The 24114-nt window shown below is 38.1% G+C and overlaps 1 protein-coding gene across 4 annotated transcripts in view; it reads left to right on the top strand.

Moving 5' to 3' along the window:
- AASDH (aminoadipate-semialdehyde dehydrogenase) overlaps positions 1 to 24114 on the top strand; it is a 39532-nt gene that overhangs the window by 1050 nt on the left and 14368 nt on the right. For 2 of the 4 annotated variants that reach the window (XM_079920584.1, XM_079920586.1), the window contains exons 2-8: positions 2597 to 2871; positions 2963 to 3083; positions 6204 to 6529; positions 15034 to 15226; positions 22535 to 22776; positions 23142 to 23248; positions 23775 to 23947. In XM_079920584.1, the coding sequence (XP_079776710.1) occupies positions 2642 to 2871; positions 2963 to 3083; positions 6204 to 6529; positions 15034 to 15226; positions 22535 to 22776; positions 23142 to 23248; positions 23775 to 23947 (1392 nt within the window). In that variant the 5' untranslated portion in view covers positions 2597 to 2641. The other 2 variants (XM_079920585.1, XM_079920587.1) reach the window with 2 other exon arrangements.

The raw sequence follows: 24114 nt of genomic DNA, 5'->3' as shown, positions 1-24114 counted from the left end.
AATAAGCCTACCCTGTCTTGTTAGCGTGGTTTCGAAAAGCAATTGAAAAAATGTGTTGGAAGGTATAAAGTGCATTGTTATTAAACGTAGTTGCTTAGTGAAAGTTAAGAAGCCGGTGGATACGGGAAAAAAAAGTTTTTAGATTATTTATGTCTTTAAAATAGCCAATAACCTGGGAAGAGCCCCTGAGACTTCTGATAACTAAAGTAGCAGCCTCTACAGATACAAAGTAGCAAATATCTTAAAACTTAATGATCCCATTACATATATAATCTGTTTATCAGATTTTGCTTCCCCCCGCCCCCTTCTTATATGGTCCCAGAAATGTTTGGGCATCCAGTTATTATAAAATTCTCTATTGGAGCGAATGTATTTATGATTCAGTTAATGAAAATGAAAACCTTAGACAACAAGAATAGATTTTGCCTTAATTCTCTATAGCAGACACTGGGAAACTGGCAATTAAAAGTTTAAAAACATCTTAATTGTTGTATAGATATGTGTGGCGAATCTTGTAATTTGTCATAAAAAATGACTTTTTTAAAAAGAATTTAATCCATTTTATAATCTTGCCCCTTACTTTGATGTCAAGGGATTTTAGATTATAGTATATTAATTAGATTGTCCTCCTGTGGAAAATTAACTGCTGGATGTGTTTTTGCATTAAAACAATGCTTTTTTTTTTCCGTGTAGACTATAACTTTTTGTTAAAATGCTTTAGTATAATACATTCTGTAGTATAGGCAACTTGTTATTCATTTGGGGAGAGGGAAGCAGAAGGTCCCCTTCTGCACTAACTGCATCTTGCAGAATGGACTCATTCCCATAATTTTAGTGCATGTTATGAAAAGCTTTCCTTATATTTACGTAATGGTCATTTGTGTGTATGAGGAAAGCTTACAAATTTTATCTTGTGCATCACAGAAAGAGCTAGTATTTATAGAAAAGACTGTAAGTACTAAAGTTATTTTATATTTTAAAATTTTGTGTTTAGAAATCATAGCATTTCCAAACCTTATGGGTGTCAGCAGTTATTGGTTCATTTTGCTCTCTTTAGAAATGTTTTATTTTCTGTAATTGATATTGATTAAATGACATGGATGAATCAGTAGGGAAATGAGTTCAAATAAGTATAAAGAAATAAAAAACTTGAATAATTAAAATAGACTGTTTGATAAATCTTATTTGCTTTGAAATCCAGAAAATAAATTTCACAGCGGGAAAACAAAAATCACCTTTACCTTCAAGGAAATACTAGGAGTTGTGAAGTTTTTTTGTTGTTGTTCAGTCATCCCTAAAGTTTCTTTGATGAAATACTGTTTCAGATTTTCCTTTTTTTTAACTTTAAAAAATTATTTTATTTTATTTATTTATTTTTGGCTGTGTTGGGTCTTCATTGCTGCGTGCGAGCTTTCTCTAGTTGCGGTGAGCAGGGGCTACTCTTCGATGTGGTGCTTGGGCTTCTCATTGCGGTGGCTTCTCGTTGCAGAGCACAGGCTCTAGGCATGCGGGCTTCAATAGTTGTGGTGCGCGGGCTCAGTAGTTGTGACTCGCGGGCTCTAGAACGCAGGCTCAGCAGTTGTGGCGCACGGGCTTAGCTGCTCCGAGGCATGTGAGATCTTCCCGGACCAGGGCTCTAACCTGTGTCCCCTGCATTGGCAGGCAGATTCTTAACCACTGTGCCACCAGGGAAGCCCCAGATTTTCTTTTTATAGAATCTGCATTGAGAAGCCCAGAGAATATTGTATTGATACAATACTTTATTGAGTTGTAATACTATATTTAGAGTCTAAATTTAAATGAACTTATTGACAATTTAAAAATCAAACTAGAGGGAATTTCCTGGCGGTCCAGTGGTTAGGACTTGGCGCTCTTGGGGCCCTGGGTTGGATCTCTGGTCGGGGAACTAAGATGCTGCAAGCTGCCAAACAAACAAACCAAACATAAAAACAAGTGAATAAATATCAAACTAGAGTATGAAGAGCTTCTTAACAATTATAAAAGTGGCTTGCTGTGTTATAATAATAATAAGCACAGTTTTTATATACAGGACTAAAACTGGATGGATGTAAAGGTTTTTTCTCTTCTTTCTATCAGAGGTTGGTTTTGCTTTCACCTAAATTCAGTTCCTAAAAGCAGACTTCATTTGCATTAGTCTTTTCAAAGTTACCATGCAGGATTGTAACCACTTTATTTTAATCAATCTGTAACAACTGAAGAAAAATGAAAAAATTAAGCATGTGGTACTTTAAATTTGCTTTTATTTTGGGTAATTATTTATTATTATTCATTTCTTTTTTACTTTGTGTTCTGTTTTGAGAGAATTCTACATTTCTGCTTGTTTCATCCTCATCTATGTATATACCATTCCCCTCTCAAAGTTTCTTCACCTCTGACAGGGAGTTAGGTTGCTTGTATCAAAATCATTGTTCTCAGCAAAGTTACCATAGACAGTTGGTAGTTCAGAGATTCTTTAACTGTGTGTCTTTGATGTAGTTATTTTTGTGAGGAGTGATTGTATAGAATTTTTTCTCTACTTCCCGCCCCCCAGCAAACTCCCTAAAACTCATTGTCCCCCTAACATTTCTGGAAATAGGTAGAACTCTCTGCTACCAGTGATGTTCAGATAAACTTCAGTGAAATGACTCTTCAGGAATTGGTGCATCAGGCTGCCTCCCGTTATTCGGATAAAATAGCTGTATGTTTTGATGAGTGTAACAACCAACCTCCAGTTTATTACACCTACAAGACTGTGGTTAACGCTGCTTCAGAATTATCAAATTTTCTGCTGTTACATTGTCACTTTCAAGGAATTCGGGAAATTGGTCTCTACTGCCATCCTGGGATAAACTTACCCTCTTGGATTTTAGGGTAATATTTTTTAGAACTAAAAATTTGATATCTTAAAGTAAGATTGTTTTCAAAAGATATTCTATGCTGACTCTGTACTTTGTTTCTTTAGAATTCTCCAAGTCCCTGCTGCTTATGCACCTATTGATCCAGATTCACCACCAGCATTATCAATTCATTTTATGAAAAAATGTAATCTAAAGTATGTCCTTGTTGAAAAACAGCAAATTAATGTAAGTGTGGGTATCTAAGTTGTTTGTTTGTATTTTTATGTGTTACATTTACTTTTCAATTGAAGGGGTCCCATCCCCTGTCTTGATTTCTAAATTCACTAACTCAGCAAAATTCTTGGTCTCAGCACAGACATTTTGGGTTGGGTGTTTGTTGTGAGGCGTGTCCTGTACATTACAGGATGTTTAGTAACCCCCATGGCCTCATCTAATAATTGCCAGTAGCACCCCCTAGTTGCAACAACCAAAATTGTCTTCAGACATTGCCAAACGTCTCCTGGAGGCACCCTCCACCCCGCATGCTCCACTGAGAACCACTGCTCAATGGCATGGACGTATCTTCTAGCCTTCTAGTATTGTGCATTGTTTTGAATTTACTTTCTCTTTCCAAAGTTGTTTTTATAGTAGGAAACTTTTATAATACTTGATACTTTTATCTTGGTGTTTTTATGGCAACTTACAGTGGTCAGCAACATTAAAGAACTATATCCAAGCTTAGATTTTGAAAAAGAGATTGGCACTTAAACCAGACCTTTCTGGAAAACTAAATTTATTACTTTTTTTTTATTTTTAAGTGACTTCCAACCAGAGATCTAGCAAAGAAACACTGCTTTAGGGGCAAGAATTGGTATTATATGTTAAGCAGGGTACCCCATGTTTCATTATTATTTCTTCATTTCTTGCTTATAAAATATTGTTTTACCATGGAGAAAACATTATAGAAACTATATTCAATTTAGCCTATTATTGCCCATTACCTATATGAACCATTTTATATTGGGGGTAACTTAAATGAATTTTACCTATTTGTGTATATGTGTATGCATCTGTATCTGTAATATATAGCAGTAAGACAATTCAAAAGCTTCAGATATTATATGGAGGACTTCCTAGAGAATAATGGGTATTAGAGTAAGGCCTCCAGAAAGAGATGATAAAGTATTAATTTAGTTAATAAATATTTTCTAAGTACACATATATCAGTGTCTGGCCACAGTTTTCTCTTCTGTTCCTCACATTGGTTATTTGTTGATAAGTTAGAAAGACTAAAATGAGGATGTGATATTCATTTTTTTAACAACCTTGGTGAAAGTTTTATAGACAAGGTGGGTGGGTGGGAGAATTAATTGTCAATATCAAGCTATTCTTCATAACTGCATATAGGAAGGAGTTGAGTACATAGCAGCAAACCCCACAGAAAGTACCTTGCTTCCTGTTCCATGATTTTGATGATGGTGTAAGTGTTCTTCACTTAACACAGGAACAATCAGTGTATTTATTGAGCATCTACTGTATGCCCATGATCCACTAGAGTAGTGGTTTTCAGCTGGCCATGATTTTACCTGCCAGGAAACATTCTGCAATGTCTGGAGATATTTTTTATGGTCATGATGGAAAGGGGGTGCCACTGGCTTCTAATGGGTAGAGGCCAGGGATGCTGCTAAAAACCCTACAATGCATAAGACAGTCCCCACAAAGATTTAACTGTTCCAGAATGTCAGTAGTGTTTAGATTGAGAAACTCTGCACTAGAGACAGGGTGTTTGGGAGGGCATTGGTATGTGAAAGCAGTCTAAGATATGATTCTTGCCCTCTAGTTGCTTATATAGTTGGAGAGAAAAGGTTAGTACTTCCCAGGTCTGCATAGTGTGATATTGCCCTAAGTGAAGTATACGTAGCCCAGTAGAGACAGGACAGTTTTAATGGAGGAGGATGGTTTTTGAGCTAGGTCTTAAGAATATGTGGGCCTTAATTTTTTTTACATTACAGAATATACCACACCTTACACCTAAAACCACAACACAAACACAAACAGAAAACTCCTGGTCCTGGGTTGTGATCTTTTCCTCTCATTTAAATTGATTTCTTTATTGTGAAAACTTGTTATGCTTCATTAAGCTGCTGCTTATCAACCTAGAAAGATATACTCAAAGGAAACTTCTGTATTAATCTATTTCCATCTACCAAGTAACTGAGCCAGAAACTCAGCAATCTTCTCAAGCTCACTCCCTATCCAGAAAGTCATCAAGTCCTATTGATTCTTTCTTCATAGACCCTTTCTGTCTACTTCTGCTGCAACAGACCATTCAGGCCCATGTAGCATATCTGAATTGTTATGAAAGGTTCATTAAAGGCTCTCATTTATCAGAGTCTTGCATATAAGTCTCTCCTTGACAAGCAAAGTCTAGTCTGTGCTACTGCCACTTTCTGTTGGATCCCATCACAGGTTAAGGTCTAAACTCCTTGGTGTTGAGTACACAGTTATTAAGGATTAGCATCTCATCTCCTATCAACAGCACTACTTATCTTCTCCATCTTCCCCAATTCTGCAGCTTATTGGAATGCTTACTGTTCTCCATAACACCAGCTTTGTCAGGTCAGATACTGTGTATTGACTTGTTTGTTTAAAGTACCCCTCTTTATTTGGAGAATAGCTACTTATAACACACAAATATTACATATGAAGAATCAATCTCTGACCTTCCAGGCAAGTTAAGTTCAGCCTTCTCTGTTCTCATTCATGTTTTTTTTTTTTTTTTTGATTGACTGATTGATTGATTTTGGCTGTGCCGCGGTATGTGGGATCTTAGTTCCCGGACCACGGATCGAACCTGCGCCCCCTGCAGTGGAAGCATGGAGTCTTAACCATTGGACCACCAGGGAAATCCCCTGTTCTCATTCACATTTAAAGCATATTTCATTATTACACCACGTTGCACTGCAGTTGTGTGTTTTTATGTCTCTATTTTAAAGATGAGTTTGAAAGTAAGCACCGCACTTTACTCTTGGAGGTTTCTCATTTATCTTTTTATTCTTGGATATATAGCAAGTACAGTTGACCCTTGAACAACTCAGGGGTTAGGGGCAGTGACTTCTGCGCAGTGGAAAATTCGCCTATAACTTTACAGTTGTCCTTGGTACCCGCATCCGCAGATTCAACCAACCTCGGATATAAGTGGACCTGTGCAATTCAAACCCATGTTCAAAAGTCAGCTGTACTTAAAAAAAAAAAAGCTATGTTGAATGAGTAAATGAATACTTAATATTCTATATATATTCTATATAAAAGAGAATGCGTTTTAACATATTAATGTTGTAAAACTTTGTTCCCCATTTAACATAGAAATTCAAATCTTCCTATGAAACATTATTGAACTATGAAACGTTTACAGTAGAACATAATGACCTAGTACTCTTCAGACTTCACTGGAAAAATGTTGAGGTGAGCTTGATGCTAAATAATAGCATAAGAAGAGAGACATATGAAAGAGAAAAAATGACAAAGAGTGTGAATTCTGAGAACAGCAGTGAAGAAAAGTTAGAAGAGCACATGGATGTGAGGCTAAAGCATTGCTTGGCCTATGTTCTCCATACATCAGGCACCACGGGGATACCTAAGATTGTCAGAGTCCCTCATGCATGTATAGTGCCAAACATCCAGCACTTCCGGTAAGTTCTATCCTTAGAATCCTTCTTCAGAACTTGTAATTTAAAGGGAAAAATGGATTTTGAAATACCTGTTCTTTATAACTCTTGTTCCTAAATTGACAGTCCTAAGTACTTGGGTCTCTTGTTTCAGCTATATGTGAACTTTAGCTCTCTTTAGCAGAGTAGGGCTTTACCTGTTTGATCCAGACCTGGAGCCAAACAGCAATCAAATGATATGGCTGGAAGCTTTGCTTCTTAATTATTAGTAAGAAGAGAGGAAACATATTCCTGGCAGAGGTACCTACAGAGGTATGGGAGAAAGAAGGAGTTTGGCTTGCTAAAGTGTACTGGGCAGAGCTGAAGAGTGGGAGGGTAGGAGTCGTATGACCTGAGGGGGCAGGCACCTGGTATGCTCTGTTGGAAAAGTTTGAACTTAATCCAAGGAACCATTAAAAAATTTTGCATTTCATTAAGTTTACTCTTGTAGCATCGTTGAGTTGGTTTTACTGTTATGGGAAATGAGAAATCTCTATAAAGTTGAGATTCTCAACTTTTGAAGAAAGGAGGAAATAGAGGAGGAAGGGAACCAGAGAGGAGTAGGCTTAGAAAATCAGAGGAGGAAACAGAAATAGAAATGGAAACCTCATGGGACACATCTGTAATTTTATGTCATTATAAGTTTTATGTAATTACAATTTTTTTAGTAACCACATTTAAAAAGTAAAAAGTGGGGACTTCTCTGGTGGCGCAGTGATTAAGAATCCACCTGCCAATGCAGCAGACATGGGTTCGATCCCTGGTCCGGGAATATCCCACATGCCGCGGAGCAACTAAGCCCGTGTGCCACAACTGCTGAGCCTGCACTCTAGAGCCCTCGAGCCACAACTACCGAGCCTGCATGCCTAGAGCCCGTGCTCTGCAACAAGAGAAGCCATCGCAATGCGAAGCCCGCACACCGCAACAAAGAGTAGCCCCCACTCACCACAGCTAGAGAAAGCCCGTGTGCAGCAATGAAGACCCAACGCAGCCAAAAATAAATTAATTAAAAAAAAGTAAAAAGTGAAATTAATTTTAACAATATATCTTATTCAGTATACCCCAAATATTTTAATATGTAATCAATATAAAAATTTAGTGAGGTACTTTACAATTTTTTTTTTAAATTTTTTAAATTTTTGGCTGTGTTGGGTCTTCGTTGCTGCACAAGGGCTTTCTCTAGTTGCAGTGAGCGGGGGCTACTCTTTGTTGCCGTGAGCGGGCTTCTCGTTGCAGTGGCTTCTCTTGTCACAGAACGTGCAGGCTCAGTAGTTGTGGCTCGTGGGCTCTAGAGTGCAGGCTCAGTAGTTGTGGCGCACGGGCTTGGTTGCTCTGCAGCATGTGGGATCTTCCTGGATCAGGGATTGAACTGGTGTCGACTGCATTGGCGGCAGTTTCTTAACAACTGTGCCACCAGGGAAGTCCTACATTCTTTTTTATATACTAATTATTTTCAAAATCTAGCACGTATTTTATACTTAAACATCTCTATGTGGACCAGTCACATTGTTAGTGCTCAATAGGCACATGTATCTAGTGGCTACTATATTGGATGCCCAGGTCTAGAAGGAAGGAATGGTTAAATGCTGCAGAGGTATCTATTGTAATTGACAATCTGTTTTTTTTTTGGTTTTGTTTTGTTTTTAATATTTATTTTATTTATTTAAATTTTTGGCTGCGTTGGGTCTTAGTTGTGGCATGCACGATCTTCATTGTGGCGTGTGGGATCTTTTGTTGTGGCGCATGGGCTCTTCATGTGGCTTCTCTCTAGTTCTGGTGTGCAGGTTTTCTCTCTCTAGTTGTGGTGTGTGGGCTTCTCTCTAGTTGAAGTGTGCAGGCTTAGTTCCCTGACCAGAGATTGAACCCGCACCCCCTGCATTAGAAGGCGGATTCTTTAACACTGGACCACCAGGGAAGTCCTGACAATCTGGTCTTTAGTGCTTTCACTTCTAATTCCCAGGGCTGAAGACAGTACAGGCTGGAGATAAGAGAATGAGAGATAAGGAAATGGAGACAACAAAAGTAAAGTGTTATTTTCTAGAAACTAGTTTTAATAGAAGAGAAAGGATTCTGGGAGGGTGTAGCTTTTTTGTCTTTGTTTTTAGATGGGAGAGACTTGTAGGTTGAGCATAAAGACCTGGTAGAGAGGATTGGTTAGAAAAATCAAGTGGTAGGAATATGGTAAAGGAGTAAGATACTTTGAGATGGGAGGAGATGATATTTAAAATACTCTCTGTTCTTTAGAGAGCCTTAAAAGGATAAGAGGGATAATAAGTTACATAAATTCTTTATGTAATAAGGAATGTTGGAGGAAGTTGATGGATTGTAACTTTAGAAAGAAATAGGATGCAATGTCCTATGCTAACATTATGGGAAGTGAGGTGGGGATGGAGATACAGGCAACTTGAGGATAGTGGAGCTGATTTGGGATCTAGGAGAGGTGGGAGAGACAGCTGACTAAAAGGCACTGAGCCTAACAGGCAGGAATTGTCTATAAGGTGAGAGCAAATATGTGCTCAGTGAGGGATGAGGGGCTAATTTGTGAGTAGAGGGTACAGATTTCTTGATAGCTATTTTGTGCTTGAACTTAATGAAATCTATTTGCTTATTAAACCCTTTTTGGTTTACTTTTAGGTTCACAAGTAAGCAAAGTGCTAAATAATTGGATTCTGAAAGATGAAATGTTCAGATATCCAATTTAGAAATTGAAACAGTGATGTTAAATTTTCTATTTGATTTGGACTTAAATCACCAAGCTAGGAAGTACCAAATTTCAGCTGACTCCCCAGATGTTATCAGAATAACCTGATAGTAAGATAAAGCTGAGTTTATTGCTTACATTGGTAGGAGAGAATGCTGCCTACCTCCAAGAGTATGATGGTCTCAGAGGGAGAAGGGCAGGATCTGATTTACTGAGATTTTGAAGTAAGGTAGATCTTTTTTTTTTAATTAACTAATTTATTTATTTTTGGCTGCATTGGGTCTTCATTGCTGTGCACGGGCTTTCTCTAGTTGCAGCGGAGCAGGGGCTGCTCTTCTTTGCGGTGCGTGGGCTTCTCATTACGGTGGCTTCTTTTGTTGCAGAGCACGGACTCTAGGCTCGTGGCCTTCAGTAGTTGTGGCTCGTGGGCTTCAGTAGTTGTGGCTCGCGGGCTTCAGTAGTTGTGGCTCGCAGCCTCTAGAGCACAGGCTCAGTAGTTGTGGTGCATGGGCTTAGTTGCTCCACAGCATGTGGGATCTTCCCAGACCAGGGCTCGAACCCGTGTCCCCCGCATTGGCAGGCGGATTCTTTATTTATGTATTTATTTATTTTTGTCTGTGTTGGGTCTTCGTTGCTGCGCGAAGGCTTTCTCTAGTTGCGACGAAGGGGGGCTACTCTTAGTTGCGGTTGCGGGCTTCTCATTGCAGTGGCTTCTCTTGTTGTGGAGCACAGGCTTTAGGCGCGCGGGCTTCAGTAGTTGTGGCTCGCGGGCTCTAGAGCACAGGCTCAGTCGTTGTGGTGCACGGGCTTAGTTGCTCCGCGGCATGTGGGATCTTCCCAGACCAGGGATCAAACCCGTGTCCCCTGCATTGGCAGGCAGATTCTTAACCACTGCACCACCAGGGAAGTCCCTGGCAGGTGGATTCTTAACTACTGCACCACCAGGGAGGTCCCTAGACCTTTCAATACAGGGGCTTAATTTAAGGATTGGGTAAGGTTTGTGATATAACAATGATGGATTGGTGGAAATAGCAAAGGAACTTTTGAGAAAAGAGATTCAGAGAGTCGTGGGTTGTAAACCATTTTTGATGCTTTTGTTAAAGAGATGATTTGGTTTTCATTAATGAACAGTAAAGTTATATTAACTTCTGTTTTCTTGATTTAGAATCTCCTAGAATAATAAAACTGTGCTAATGAAGGCAATGTAAATAGTAAGTCCTATTAATATAGGCAGTAAACTCAGTAAACTGTGTGAGGGTAAACCTTTTTTGTTTTGTTTTTTTTAGCTGTGACAGTACTACTCTGAAAGCAGATTATGGGACTTTGATTTGTTGTTTGTCTTTTTCTTTATTGTTTTATAAGAACATGTGAGAAGAATTGTGTTGTTTATGCCCACAGGCATTTTACAAAGACAGATATAGTATCTTCTGTAGTGATTACATGGAATTGAACTTCCCTTAAAATATTTACTAATCTTTCTAGATTATGCCAAAAAAAAAAAAAGAAAAAAAAGCTGAATAGCTGTGCATCAAATACATAGTCTTTAGTTGTATAAGCATTTGTGAGCCTTTAGGGTTTTTTTGTTGTTGTTTTTTTGTTTTGCGGTACGTGGGCCTCTCACTGTTGTGGCCTCTCCCGTTGCGGAGCCCAGGCTCTGGACGCGCAGGCTCAGCGGCCATGGCTCATGGGCCCAGCCGCTCCACAGCACGTGGGATCTTCCCGGACCAGGGCATGAACCTGTGTCCCCTGCATCGGCAGGCAGACTCTCAACCACTGCGCCACCAGGGAAGCCCTGTGAGCTTTTAGTTTATAAGGAACTATTTTGTTTTTTGTGCACAATTACCTAGTTTGATTGCAGAGTCAGAAATGAAGTGGAAATTTAAAACTCCTTTTGTTTCAGTCAAACAAGAAAAGTAGCTCAGTGAAGTTAAAAAAAAAAGTAAAAAAAAGAAAAAAAAGTAGAACTTTTCTATTATTTTATTGTGGCTTCTTTTTTTAAGCCCCCTTTTACTTCTGGAGCTTGATGACTTAATATAGTACTCTGAAGGAATGCCCAGCAAAACTTATCCTTTTTATATATTTGTTTAGATTATTTATCTTGTTAAATATATTTTTGTAATCATATCTTAAAGAGAACTACATGGACTTCCCTGGTGGCGCAGTGGTTTAAACTCCACCTGCCAATGCAGGGAACATGGGTTTGAGCCCTGGTCCGGGAAGATCCCACATGCTGCGGAGCAACTAAGCCCGTGCACCACAACTACTGAGCCTGCGCTCTAGAGCTCACGAGCCACAACTGCTGAAGCCCTTGCACCTAGAACCTGTACTCCACAACAAGAGAAGCCACCGCAATGAGAAGCCCGTGCACCACAACAAGGAGTAGCCTGCTCACTGCAACTAGAGAAAGCCCGTGCGCAGCAACAAAGACCCAACGCAGCCAAAAAAAAAAAAAAAGAACTATAGTTATTTTTCTTGCTGAATTCTCTTCTCAGTTGACCTTCCTAAAATAAATTGTTGGACGGACATCTTTTCTAATATTACATATCTTGGATATTCTGTTGAAATTAAAACAGGAACATACAGTTGTAAAGCCTTTTTTTTTTTTTTTTTTTTTTTTTTGCGGTACGCGGGCCTCTCACTGTTGTGGCCTCTCCCGTTGCGAAGCACAGGCTCCGGACGCGCAGGCTCAGCGGCCATGGCTCATGGGCCCAGCCGCTCCGCGGCATGTGGGATCTTCCCGAACCGGGGCACGAACCCGTGTCCCCTACATCGGCAGGCGGACTCTCAACCACTGCGCCACCAGGGAAGCCCTGTAAAGCCTTTTAAAAATGATATTTAAGTACTATTTTTTTTAGTTGATATTTATGACTTTGTACAAGTTACTTAACCTCCCTGAATTTCCTTTTCCTCCATTTTTAAATGGTGGTAATAACCATATCTGCAACATAGGGTGGTTGGGAAAATGAGAAACAATAAGTTAGATATACAGCACGTAAGCCTCAGAAGTAGTAAGCTCAACAAATATTTGTTCCATGCTATCTCTTTTCTTCTTTAAAATCTGTCTCTTTTAACTTTTCCTATACTGGATACTTCTTAAGCTACGTTCCTTAACTTCCAGATTCTCCATGAATGCTTAACACTGCCCACTTTGTTCACAGAATTGAGACAAAAAAAATGATTTTTAGGGCTCAAGCATTATTGAAAGCCTGTTATATGTTCTCCCCTGAATTCTAACTAGGAAACCAGACAATACTTGTGAAGAATAAGTCCATTAAAAATTGGAAGTTTCAGTGTAGCTTTTATCGTACATTGATTTCTTTTTAGCTTACCTGAGACACAAATATATAATTAGATTAAATTATAATCAGATTTAGGGCTTCCCTGGTGGCACAGTGGTTAAGAATCCACCTGCCAGTGCAGGGAACATGGGTTCGAGCCCTGATCCGGGAAGATCCCATGTGTCATGGAGCAACTAAGCCCGTGCGCCACAACTACTGAGCCTGCACTCTAGAGCCTGCGTGCCACAACTACTGAAGCCCGTGTGCCTAGAGCCCGTGCTCCACAACAAGAGAAAACAGCGCAATGAGAAGCCCGTGCACTGCAAAAAAGAGTAGCCCCCGCTTGCCGCAACTAGAGAAAGCAGCACAGCAGTGAAGACCTAACGCAGTCAAAAATAAATAAAACGGGGGGAGAAATGATCTTTTACAGTGGAGGAGGCATTCACGTCTTTGAGGAGGCTTGGTTAATGTGTAATGTAGATGCACGCTGCACAGTTGGAAAAGAGGTGGGGGAGACCCAAACAGACACAGGGAATTTTATGTTTAAATTTTCTTCTCCCGCCTTAAAACATAAATTTTATTTCATCACTTTTTACCCTCTTAGGGTTCTTTTTGGCTGGGTCTGAGAATTAGATTGACAAAAGAAAGGTCAATGGAAGAAAAGCATACATTTAAGTATAACAAGTTTTATGTGATACAGGATCCTTCATAAGGAATAACCCAAAGAGATGACAAGACTATATTAGGTTAAACAAAGAGAGGCAATTGTGGAAAAGTGACTAAACTGTGTGGGGAGGCTAAAGGAAGATAAGAATTATTTTAACCAAGTCTGTTTTGTATAGAGTTCTCTTGCTTTCAGCGTCTCATCCTTGATATTAAGAATATTACTTTCCTTCTGGTATAGGGAGGACATCTTTCATGTGGGAATTTCATCTGCCTTTATGAAAAACAGGAAGGTCAGAGTGTTTTTGTTTTGCTGTTTTTCAAGTGCATTTAACTCAAAATGGTCAATATACCAGAGCTGCATATTTTGGGATAGCATGTTCTGAACTCCATCATTAAATGCTTAAAGTTGGGGCTTATCTACTTAACTTAGTAGGGGAAAGGGAAGGGAAGAAAGGCTTCTATGGGAAATACAAATTGGTTTCTTTAGGAAAGACAAAAGCAGATAAGAAACTTTGTGGTAACGTTGGCCTATGCATATGAGGGTAGTTTCATCCTGTCGTCAGGGCCATAAAACTCCCCAGTAGAGGGGGTTTATGGTAGGTTTACTCTTGGTGTACTTTTGGGAGTAAAAGTCACCCTGAAGATGGAATTTATGGTAGTCTCATTCCCCAGAAGTTTCTGCTATCAATCAGATAAGGGAAGCTCCAGGAAGGCTTCTTTCTGCATCTGTTGAATCCAAAATGTCTTCAGCTTAAAATAATCTTCATACCAACCCTGGGGTTCCAAGTGGGTGCCCACAATACCATACTTGAAGATATTTTGAAGTTAAGGTAATCCCTGCTTTTAGATAGAATGAGTTTTGTGTCTTTAAATTGAAGAGTGTTATAGGCTCATTGCTGACCATCCATCTATAATACCCTTATCACATATATTCTGTTCTGCTCTTTGTTGAGTTACTGAGAGAAAATGACAAATAGTGGGAAAAGGGAGTCAGAGGTCTCTATTAATCATCATTCAATAAGTAGTATAGAATAAGTCAAGATTCTACCTGAAAAACAGAACTGGGAGTATATATCAGAGATCTACTACAAGGAATTGGCTTACACTTGTGGGGCTGGTAAGCAAGACTGCAGTTCATTGGGTAGACAATTAGGGGTGATTGTGAACAGACTGGAATCCCATGGGCATGTGCTTGTCCACAGGCAAGTCAGGAAAGAGGATCCAGGGGAAAGGGAGAGTAATTGCTGAACTAGCTAATTGCTGATCCAGCTGCTGTTTGGAGTCTCTTCAGAGAACTCCTAAACACTCTCTTAAAGGCCTTCCAACTGAGTAAATCCAGCCAATGCAGGATAACCTCCCTTTTGATTAAAGTCAGTTTATCAGGGACTTTAATCATATCTACAAAATCCCTTCACAGCAGCACCTAAGCTAGTGTTTGATTGAATAAATGGGAGAAGGTGTGTGTGCTGTCAAATGACAGCTGTCCGCCTTCTGTGCTCCAACTGTCTAGAGAGAATATCCCTTGCCTTCTACCCTAACGGGAAACACACTATCAATAGAAAGGGAATTCTGAGGACTGTAATTCAGTCCAGTCAAGTTGACGCATCAGAAGGGCATCACATATGATAAAATACGTCATGGTAAAAAGTGGCTTTACTTTAAATGGCTTTTAATCCTTATATTTATAAAGAAGAGTTCTAGAATTAATAGCGCTGTTTTGGTTAATCTAAGAGAAAAAAAAATCTGGCCAACATCTGGAAACTTAATGGTTATAAATACTTCTTTAGGATATGTGTTTACTAAATGTTAGGCATTTCTCATAATTACATTCTGTTTTGCCTTAGGGTGCTTTTTGAGATCACTCAGGAGGATGTTTTGTTTCTGGCTTCACCTCTGACCTTTGATCCTTCTGTTGTGGAAATATTTGTTGCTCTATCAAGTGGTGCCTCTCTGCTTATTGTACCAACTTCTGTCAAAGTGCTCCCATCAAAATTAGCTGCTGTTCTCTTTTCCCATCACAGAGTGACTATTTTACAGGTACATTTTAGTAGCAAATGAAATGTTTTGTTTTTAATTATTCAATATTTTAAGTGTGTTAGAGAATATTTTATATTCCTGTAGCTCTTTACAATGGATTAATGATAATCTAGTTAGAATGTCAAGGGCTGTCTTCCTGATGATGTCGTTTGTTTGAGAATGAAAAAAATCAGTTAATTCTGTCTAGAAAATTCTTTTACTATGCACTTTGTACATACTATAATAACTAAGGGAACTTTTACTCAAATCCGTTGGGATATGCCTCTCTTGTCTTAAAGTTTTGAGTTTATTGTGTTTCCCACTAAAAACTGCTTTAAGTAAGTTAAATTATAATTGACTTAGAAATTTAGATTTTCTGATTTTTACATCGGTATGTTTTATATTAACCTAAAAAATGTATTTTTTAAGTTTGGCATTTTTGAAGATTTAAAGAATATTTATGTGAAAGTATGTGACTTGTACTCTAGCCTTAAGATATAACATTGCAAGTGGTTAATGAAACTAGAGAGAATTAATAAAATTATATGCATATCATGATAAATGAAAATTTTTTTAAATGAGACTTGAGAGGATGTTAAATTTCTTCCCAGAGACAAAATTTGATGCTGACTTTCTTTTTAGGAAATGTGTTTTCCATCCTATTAAAAAAAACATTATATATAAATGAAATGAGTATAGCAATACAGTTTTGCTAGGTATCAGTGGTATAAATTCTCATCTGTTGGTGAATCATTCTATGAATCTGGGCAAGATTTTAATAATACAACTTTTAGGGGCTTCCCTGGTGGCACAGTGATTGCGAGTCCGCCTGCCGATGCAGGGGACATGGGTTCGTGCCCTGGTCCGGGAGGACCCCACATGCCGCGGAGCGGCTGGGCCCGTGAGCCATGGCCGCTGAGCCTGCACGTCCGGAGCCTGTGCTCCGCAATGGGAGAGGCCACAACAGTGAGAGGCCCGTGTACCGCAAAAAAAAAAAAATAATAAATAAATAATACAACTTTTATTTTCCTGTAAAATTCAAGGAGAATAATTTTTCAGGGAATATTTGCTAAGTACCTTAATAGGGTCTTATACCTCTTTAAATCTGACCCCCTTGCTTACTGTTAAAACACAATCTCAGATAAATTTACTTTAGCAGTGGTTTTTTTAACTTTTCTGGGATCATAGATCCTTCTGAGAAATGGATACACATTTACTAACTCTGTTCCCAAAATACAGCAAATTTTGCATATAGTTTCATTGTGATTTTATATAACTCACAATACATATTTACTTGGAATATTATGAGCAGATCACATTTGACTTGGTTTGAGTAAGGAAGAAAAGCACAAAAGCTGACAGGCTAACCTTTCTTTTGTATAAGACACATGTCTTATAGTGAATTTTTGCTTTATTTTATTATCATCGTTCATCTTTTCCCTCCAGAGTCAATTTCTTACCAAATAATATGTAAGTCATCATGGATATATATATATATATATATATATATATATATATTTTTTTTTTTTTTTTTTTTTTTTTTTTTTTTTTTTTGCGGTACGCGGGCCTCTCACTGTCGTGGCCTCTCCCATTGCGGAGCACAGGCTCCGGACGCGCAGGCCCTGCGGCCATGGCTCACGGGCCCAGCCGCTCCGCAGCATGTGGGATCTTCCCGGACCAGGGCACGAACCTGTGTCCCCTGCATCGGCAGGCGGACTCTCAACCACTGCGCCACCAGGGAAGCCCTATATATATATTTTTAAGAGCTTCTTGTACAGATTTTATTTACAAATAACCTTGCCCAAACCTAATTGGATATTAAGCAAGGATCTTAAAAGCTCTCAAAGAGAATACATGCTACTAAAGTTTTGAAAATTGGAAAAAATAGAATATCTTGAGTTACTGCGGGAGAGAAAGGCCCCAAAGTGAGATGGACTAAGCTTTTGAGGAAATTAAGAACCTCTTTATCTCAGGAATAAGAGTTTTCTCTTGCGAAGAAAGGGCCAGTATTTGGTTTCTTACAAACCTAAAGTATATTTGGGAATTTTTTGCATACTCTGGGTAACAAAGTTATATTATTTAAACTTGATGCCTTTTAAAAGTGAAACCTTTTAGTTAGAGCAAAATCTTAGGTTGCTATCTACCAAAGTGTCAACATAAGTGTTTTTCATTTTTACATAAATTTTTACTTAGGCAATCTGGAAGAAAACTATAACATTTTCTATCACTTTTTTCTGTTATTTGCTAAGTCCTGTTTCCCTATGCCTAAGATGATTTGGTAGCAAAGGATGTTGAGTTGTCCTGTGCCAATAAATTGATGATTTCAATTTATGAGTATCCGAAAAGTGTTACTATGCTTTACCTTGCTGAATATTCATAGTTGTGCATTCATTTGTAGAGTTCAAAGTTGAAATTATCCTTAACACTAGAAATTAGGCCAGAATGTTTCAGATTTGCTTTACTGAAAATGGAGAGCAGGACCATTCAGTCGTCATTTTGACAAGAGATTTTCCATATGATAAAAGTCTTGGGGGCTTCCCTGGTGGCTCAGTGGTTAAGAATCTGCCTGCCAATGCAAGGGACACGGGTTCGAGCCCTGGCCCAGGAAGATCCCACATGCTGCGGAGCAACTAAGCCCGTGTGCCACAACTACTGAGCCTGCGCTCAAGAGCCCGCAAGTGACAACTACTGAGCTCACGTGCCACAACTACAGAAGCCTGTGCGCCTAGAGCCCATGCTCTGCAACAAGAGAAACCACGACAATGAGAAGCCCATGCACCACAGCGAAGAGTAGCCCCTGCTCACCGCAACTAGAGAAAGCCCACGCACAGCAGTGATGACCCAACACAGCCAAAAATAAAAACAAAGAAATAAATAAATAAATTTGTTAAAAAAAAAAAAAAACCCAAAAAACTCTTGGTGGAACAGTTAAGAGCTTGATTTAGGATCATTTCAGGATAAATAGGATGACCACTGTAATTTATTACCAAAAACTTGGAATCCTGAGAGTGAATGAAAGCACTAAGTTCCCAGATAGTAATCTGGAACAATAAGTACGTACTGGGATATAGGGTCATCCTACTGCTTAAATATTTTGACAAGCCATGACCTTAAATAATCTCCCCAAATTAAAATTCAGGTTGTCCTTTTAGCTTTTATTGAAAGAAGCCATTTTAAAATCTTCATTCATGTAACCTCTGGCTATAGCCAAGTGAGGAGATTGGCAGATATTCTTCCCAAAAAGCAACTATAAAGCTGGACAAAATTGACAAAAATAACCATTTCAACACTTTAGAAATCAACTAAAGGCATATAACTATCTGAAATATGTTTTTTTGTTTTTGTTTTATTTTTTTTTACAGAAATATGTTTATGTTTTTAAAAACTGCTGAATTTTGCTTTAGAAAAGGGAATCTGTGGCATTCTAGCCAGCAAGAAGGGCCTACAGCTCCAACAGCCTGAGGTTGCTATGGTGAGGAGGGCAAGCACATTCCTGACTGACCTTGAGGCTATGTGCATGCACATAAGAGACACAAAAGAGCCCATGGAAAATAAAAGCTGGATCAGACTTGAAAATGACGTAACTTTGAATGAGCTCCCCTATCCACACACAGATCCATCTATACAGACAATCTGTCCAGTCACTGGTTGACATCTGAGCTATGCAGACATGAGGCGACGCTTAGGAAGTAAGACTTAAAAATGAAAACAAGAATATGTATTTTGGGACTTCCCTGGTGGTCCAGTGGTAAAGAATCCGCCTTACAGTGCCGGGGACACAGGTTCGATCCCTGGTCAGGGAACTAAGATCTCACATGCTGCGGGACAACTAAGCCCGTGCGCCACAACTAGTGAGCTTGCACACTTCAACTAGAGAACCTGCGTGCCGCAAACCACAGAGCCTACGCACTTTGGAGCCTGCGCACCACAACTAGAGAGAGAAAAACCCTCATGCCAAAACTAGAGAGAAGCCCGCATGCCGCAATGAAAGATCCTGTGTGCCGCAACTAAGACCTGATGCAGTCAAAAAAAAAAGAATATTTTAGGAATTCCTTGGTGGTCCAGTGGTTAGGATTCCAAGCTCTCACTGCGAAGGGCCAAAAAAAAAGTATTTAATTTAATTTATTTTTTGGTCATACCATGCAGCTCGTGGGATCTTAGTTCCCCCACCAGGGATTGAGCCTGGGCCACGGCAGTGAAGATGCTGAGTCTTAACCACCAGATCACCAGGGAGTTCCCAAATACCTATTTTAAAAGCCAACTGAGCAGTGACATCAGTGACCATACGGGGGAGACGATTCACATTTAGCCCAGGCAAGTTACAAACAAAGAAATAAACAAGCAAATAAAAAATCAGCAACAAAACATTTCATAATGATAAAGTGGTCAGTACATCAAGAAGTACATTGCTGGGACTTCCCTGGTGGCTCAGTGGTTAGGACTCTGTGCTCCCAATGCAGGGGACCCGGGTTCGATCCCCGGTCAGGGAACTAGATCCCACATGCATGCTACAACTGAGAGTTCTCATGTCACAACTAAGGAGTCCGCCTGCTGCAACTAAGGAGCCGGCAAGCAGCAACTAAGGAGCCTGCCTCCTGCAACTAAGACCTGGTGCAAAATTAATTAATTTTTAAAAAAGAAGTATATTGTTATATCAAGAACATGATATCTGCCTGAAAATAGAGGTTCCAAATACATGAAGCAAAAATGGACAGAACTGAAAGGAGAAATAGATGACTCAATGGTTTGAAATTTTAGTACCCTACTTTCAGTAATTCATTGAAAAACTAGACAGAAATCAGTGTGCATGTAATAAAGAAGACTTGAATAACATTATCAACCAAATTCCACATGTAGAGCACTCCATCCACCAAATGCAGAGTATACATTTCCTAGGATAGGTCATATGCTAGGCTACAAAATAAGTCTCAGGAAATGTAAAATGTGTTGATGAAAAATTAATTAGTCAATCTAAGAAAGAAACAAAGAATGTTCTTTGAGCCAAACTGAGGATTATAACCCGAGGGACAGTCTTTCAGAAAGATCTGAGGACCCTCCTGCCTGTTAGAAGTCAAAGCACAGTTATATACATTTTCGAAACAAAGAGTTATACATCAAAGTGACATATTGATAGTTTACATAGTCTAGATCTGCACATATAAGGCGAGTAGTGGGTCATTGTGACCCATCACAGGATTAAGAAAGGAATGTTATCTTCTAAGGAATTACCTTGTTGGTGTGAGGAGAAATTTGCTTTTTACGATGTAGCAGGTATTTCTGTGTCTTCTAAGGTGGTCTGGTTAATGTATAATGCAGATGCACATTGCACCGTAAAGCGAGCGTAGTGGGGCCCAAATGGGCAGAGAGAGAATTTTATGTTAAAATATTGTTTTTGTCCTGCCTTAAAAATAATTTTATTTCATCAAATGTGACTAAGTGGGATTTGTCCCAGGAATGCACATTTGCTTTAACATCCAAAAATCCACTGATGCTATATACTAGATAAAGAATAATGAACAAAAAGCACATAATTATGTCAGCAGATGCAGAAAAATTATTTGGCAAATCCAATGCCAATGATAAAAAAAAGTCAACAAACTAGGAATAGAAGGGAACTTCCCCAACATGATAAAGGATGTCTACAAAAAGACTACAGCTAACATTATAATTGGATAAAAGACTGAATGCTTTCACTCTAAGATTGGGAACAAGGCAAGGATGTTTGCTTTTTCACTTCTTTTCAACATTATTCTGGTTGTTCTAGGCAGTGCAATAAAGCAAAAAGGAAGAAAGAAATTAAGCACCCACACTGGACAGGAAGAAGTAAAACTATTTGCAGACAACATGGGGGAACTACTAGAACTAATAAACAAGTTCAGCAAGGTTGGAGGGTACAAGATCAATATGCAAAATCAACTATATTTCTACATTATATAAAAAAAGCCCAAAAATGAAATTAAGAGAATAATTATATTCACAATAGCATCAAAAATAATAAAATAGGAATAAATTTAAAGAAGAGCAAGGCTTGTACGATGAAAACTATAGAACATTGTTGATAGAAATTGAAGAGCTAAATAAATGAAGAGACATTTCATGTTTATGGATTGGATGTCTCAATATTGTCAAGATTGCAGTTCTCCCTATAAATTAAACCCAGCCCCTATCAAAATCCTGATGGACTTCTTTGGGGGAGAAATTGACAAGCTGATCCTAAATTTTATATGGAAATTCAAAAGGTAGTCCTGATCCATACAATAGAATAAAAAGTCCTATGGTCTGAGTGTTTGTGTCCCCCCAGAATTCATATGGGGCCTTTGGGACTGCTTAGGTCATGAGGGTGAAGCCCTCATGAATGGGATTTAGTGCCCTTGTAAAAAAGACCCCACAGAGCTTCCTATCCCCTTCCACCATGTGAGGACACAGCAAGAAGTCTAACCTGGAAGAGAGCTCTCACCAGAACTGGACCATGCTGGCACCCTGGTCTTGGACTTCTATCCTCCAAGAACTGTGAGAAGTAAACTTCTGTTGTTTATAACCTACCCAGTCTACAGTATTTTGTTATAGCAGCCTGAACAGACTAAGACAAAAAAGAATGAATTATTGATATATACAACATGAATCACAAAGTATTTTCACTGAACATAGAGTAAAAGATGCTAGGTCAAAACAGAATACATGTTGTATGATTCCATTTTTATAAAATTCTAGAAAATGCCAGCTGATCATCAGTGACAAAAAATAGATCAGTGGTTGTCTGGAGGAGAGGTCCAGTTGGAGGGAAGAATTACAATGGTACATAGGTGATTTTAGGGTTGAAGGATATGTTCATTATCTGGATTGTGGTGATGGTTTCACCTATAATATATCTCAAAATTTGTATTGTACACTTTAAATATGTATAGTCTATTGTATGTCAATTATATTATCTTAATAAAGTTGTTTTTTAAAATCTTTATTCATTGTTTTGCTTAGGCACTTCCTTAACACTTTTATATACTTTTTCTACATAGGAATAATGGGAAAGGAAATGTAAATTCATTTAATAAATTTTTGTCCTTTAAACCTTTTTGTCTAAACTGCATAATGAAACATAATTAATATTTGCTTGTTTTTTACTGAAGCAAAATTTATGTCCACATTAAAAAGGTAATGCTGCTTCAGTAGTTTTCCAAATATGATTTGCCATTTAGTAAACACAGCCTTAATTTCCTTGTGAGCTCCCAATGTTAAGCTTTGGACTAATCACTACAGTGTGGTTTTTTGTTTTTTGTTTTTTTTTTAAAGAAGTGAAGGGAAAGAAATAATTTATTTTTAATGTATCTACAGGCAACACCGACATTGCTTAGAAGATTTGGATCTCAGCTTATCAAGTCAACTGTTTTATCAACCAATACTTCTCTTCGAGTATTGGCCCTTGGTGGCGAAGCATTTCCATCATTAACTGTTCTCAAAAGCTGGAGAGGAATAGGCAATAAAACACAAATATTTAATGTTTATGGTATCACCGAGGTCTCAAGTTGGGCGACTTTTTACAGGATACCAGAGAAAATTCTTAACTCTACTTTGAAGTAAGGGTTTCAGTTACTTCAGGGTAGGGTAGAAACGGTTATTTTTCCAGTATCTTAACACAAATAGTATTTTTGATAGGCACTGGAGTAATATTTTATAAACACTATTTTATCTAGAATTTTAAGCTGGGAATCCAGAACCTTTCTTATTTTAACTGGTGCTACAGATCCTGCCAGAGGTTTTCGTAACTAAACAGCAATGAATAACATAACTTTTCCACCTAACCTTTTCCTCTTGTCAGTCTTTGAATTATAACAAAAACTTTTTTTTTCTTTATTTGATACAATGTGATTTAAATACACTGGTAAATATTCTATTCAAATGAAAAATTTTTAATTTGGTTTGGGTTGTTGTGTTTTCATAGATGTGACTTGCCTGTACAACTGGGATTTCCACTGCTTGGAACAGTAGTTGAAGTGAAAGATACTAATGGTTTCACAGTTCAAGAAGGCAATGGCCAAGTATTTTTAGGTTGTTTTACATTTGTTGATTGGGAATAATTTCTTTTTTTTTCCAAGAAAAAAAATCTGATGTGTTAATTTTATTCTTTCCTCAATTATTCTTAAGTCTAGTATTCTTTTCGGTGATGGTAATTTTTAATCTCATCCTCACAGTCATGAAACATTTAATTAGTTACCATAATTATTTCAGATAACAATGTCTAATACTCTAAGAGAAGATATAAAAGTAATTTAGAAACTGTAAATTGGTTGTTTGTATTTCTGTTTATAGCCAAAATTCTATTAGTATTTTAAGAATGTTTTTAATCACATGTATTTTTAGAACTAGATTGTGTTTCATCCCTTTGCTTACTTTACTAAGGTTCTTATTGTATATAATTTTATAAGATAACATTTAAAAGTGAGTCCCCCTTTTTATATAAATATTCAGACTTTGAAACTTAGTAACTGAGCTTTTGGAGATGTTCTGATTTCTTGGTTTTTATTATATTTTCCATGAATTTTTAAAATTACATTGTTGTTTATATCTTGTGAAGGTGGCAGAAATAGAGTATGTTTTCTTGATGATGAAATGACAGTACCACTTGGCACAATGAGGGCCACAGGAGACTTTGTGACTATAAAAGATGGAGAGATATTTTTCTTGGGACGAAAGGACAGTCAGATCAAACGTCATGGCAAACGTCTTAACATTGAACTTGTGCAACAGGTAGAACTGTTTAAATATTAAACATCTATTAATATATGTAGGTATTAGAGGCAGCCATAACTACTCTTCTGTTCCAGGGTTCTCTGTCAGTATTATTTAAACCTAAGACTTTTGTGTTAATGATGAATTACAGTAGAAGATATGGATAATTCATTGTGCACTTTATT

Source organism: Stenella coeruleoalba (assembly GCF_951394435.1).
Source record: "Stenella coeruleoalba genome assembly, chromosome: 4".
Taxonomy (NCBI): Eukaryota; Metazoa; Chordata; class Mammalia; order Artiodactyla; family Delphinidae; genus Stenella; species Stenella coeruleoalba.
The sequence above is the reverse complement of the archived record's forward strand: the minus strand, read 5'-3'. Positions and strand labels throughout refer to the sequence as shown.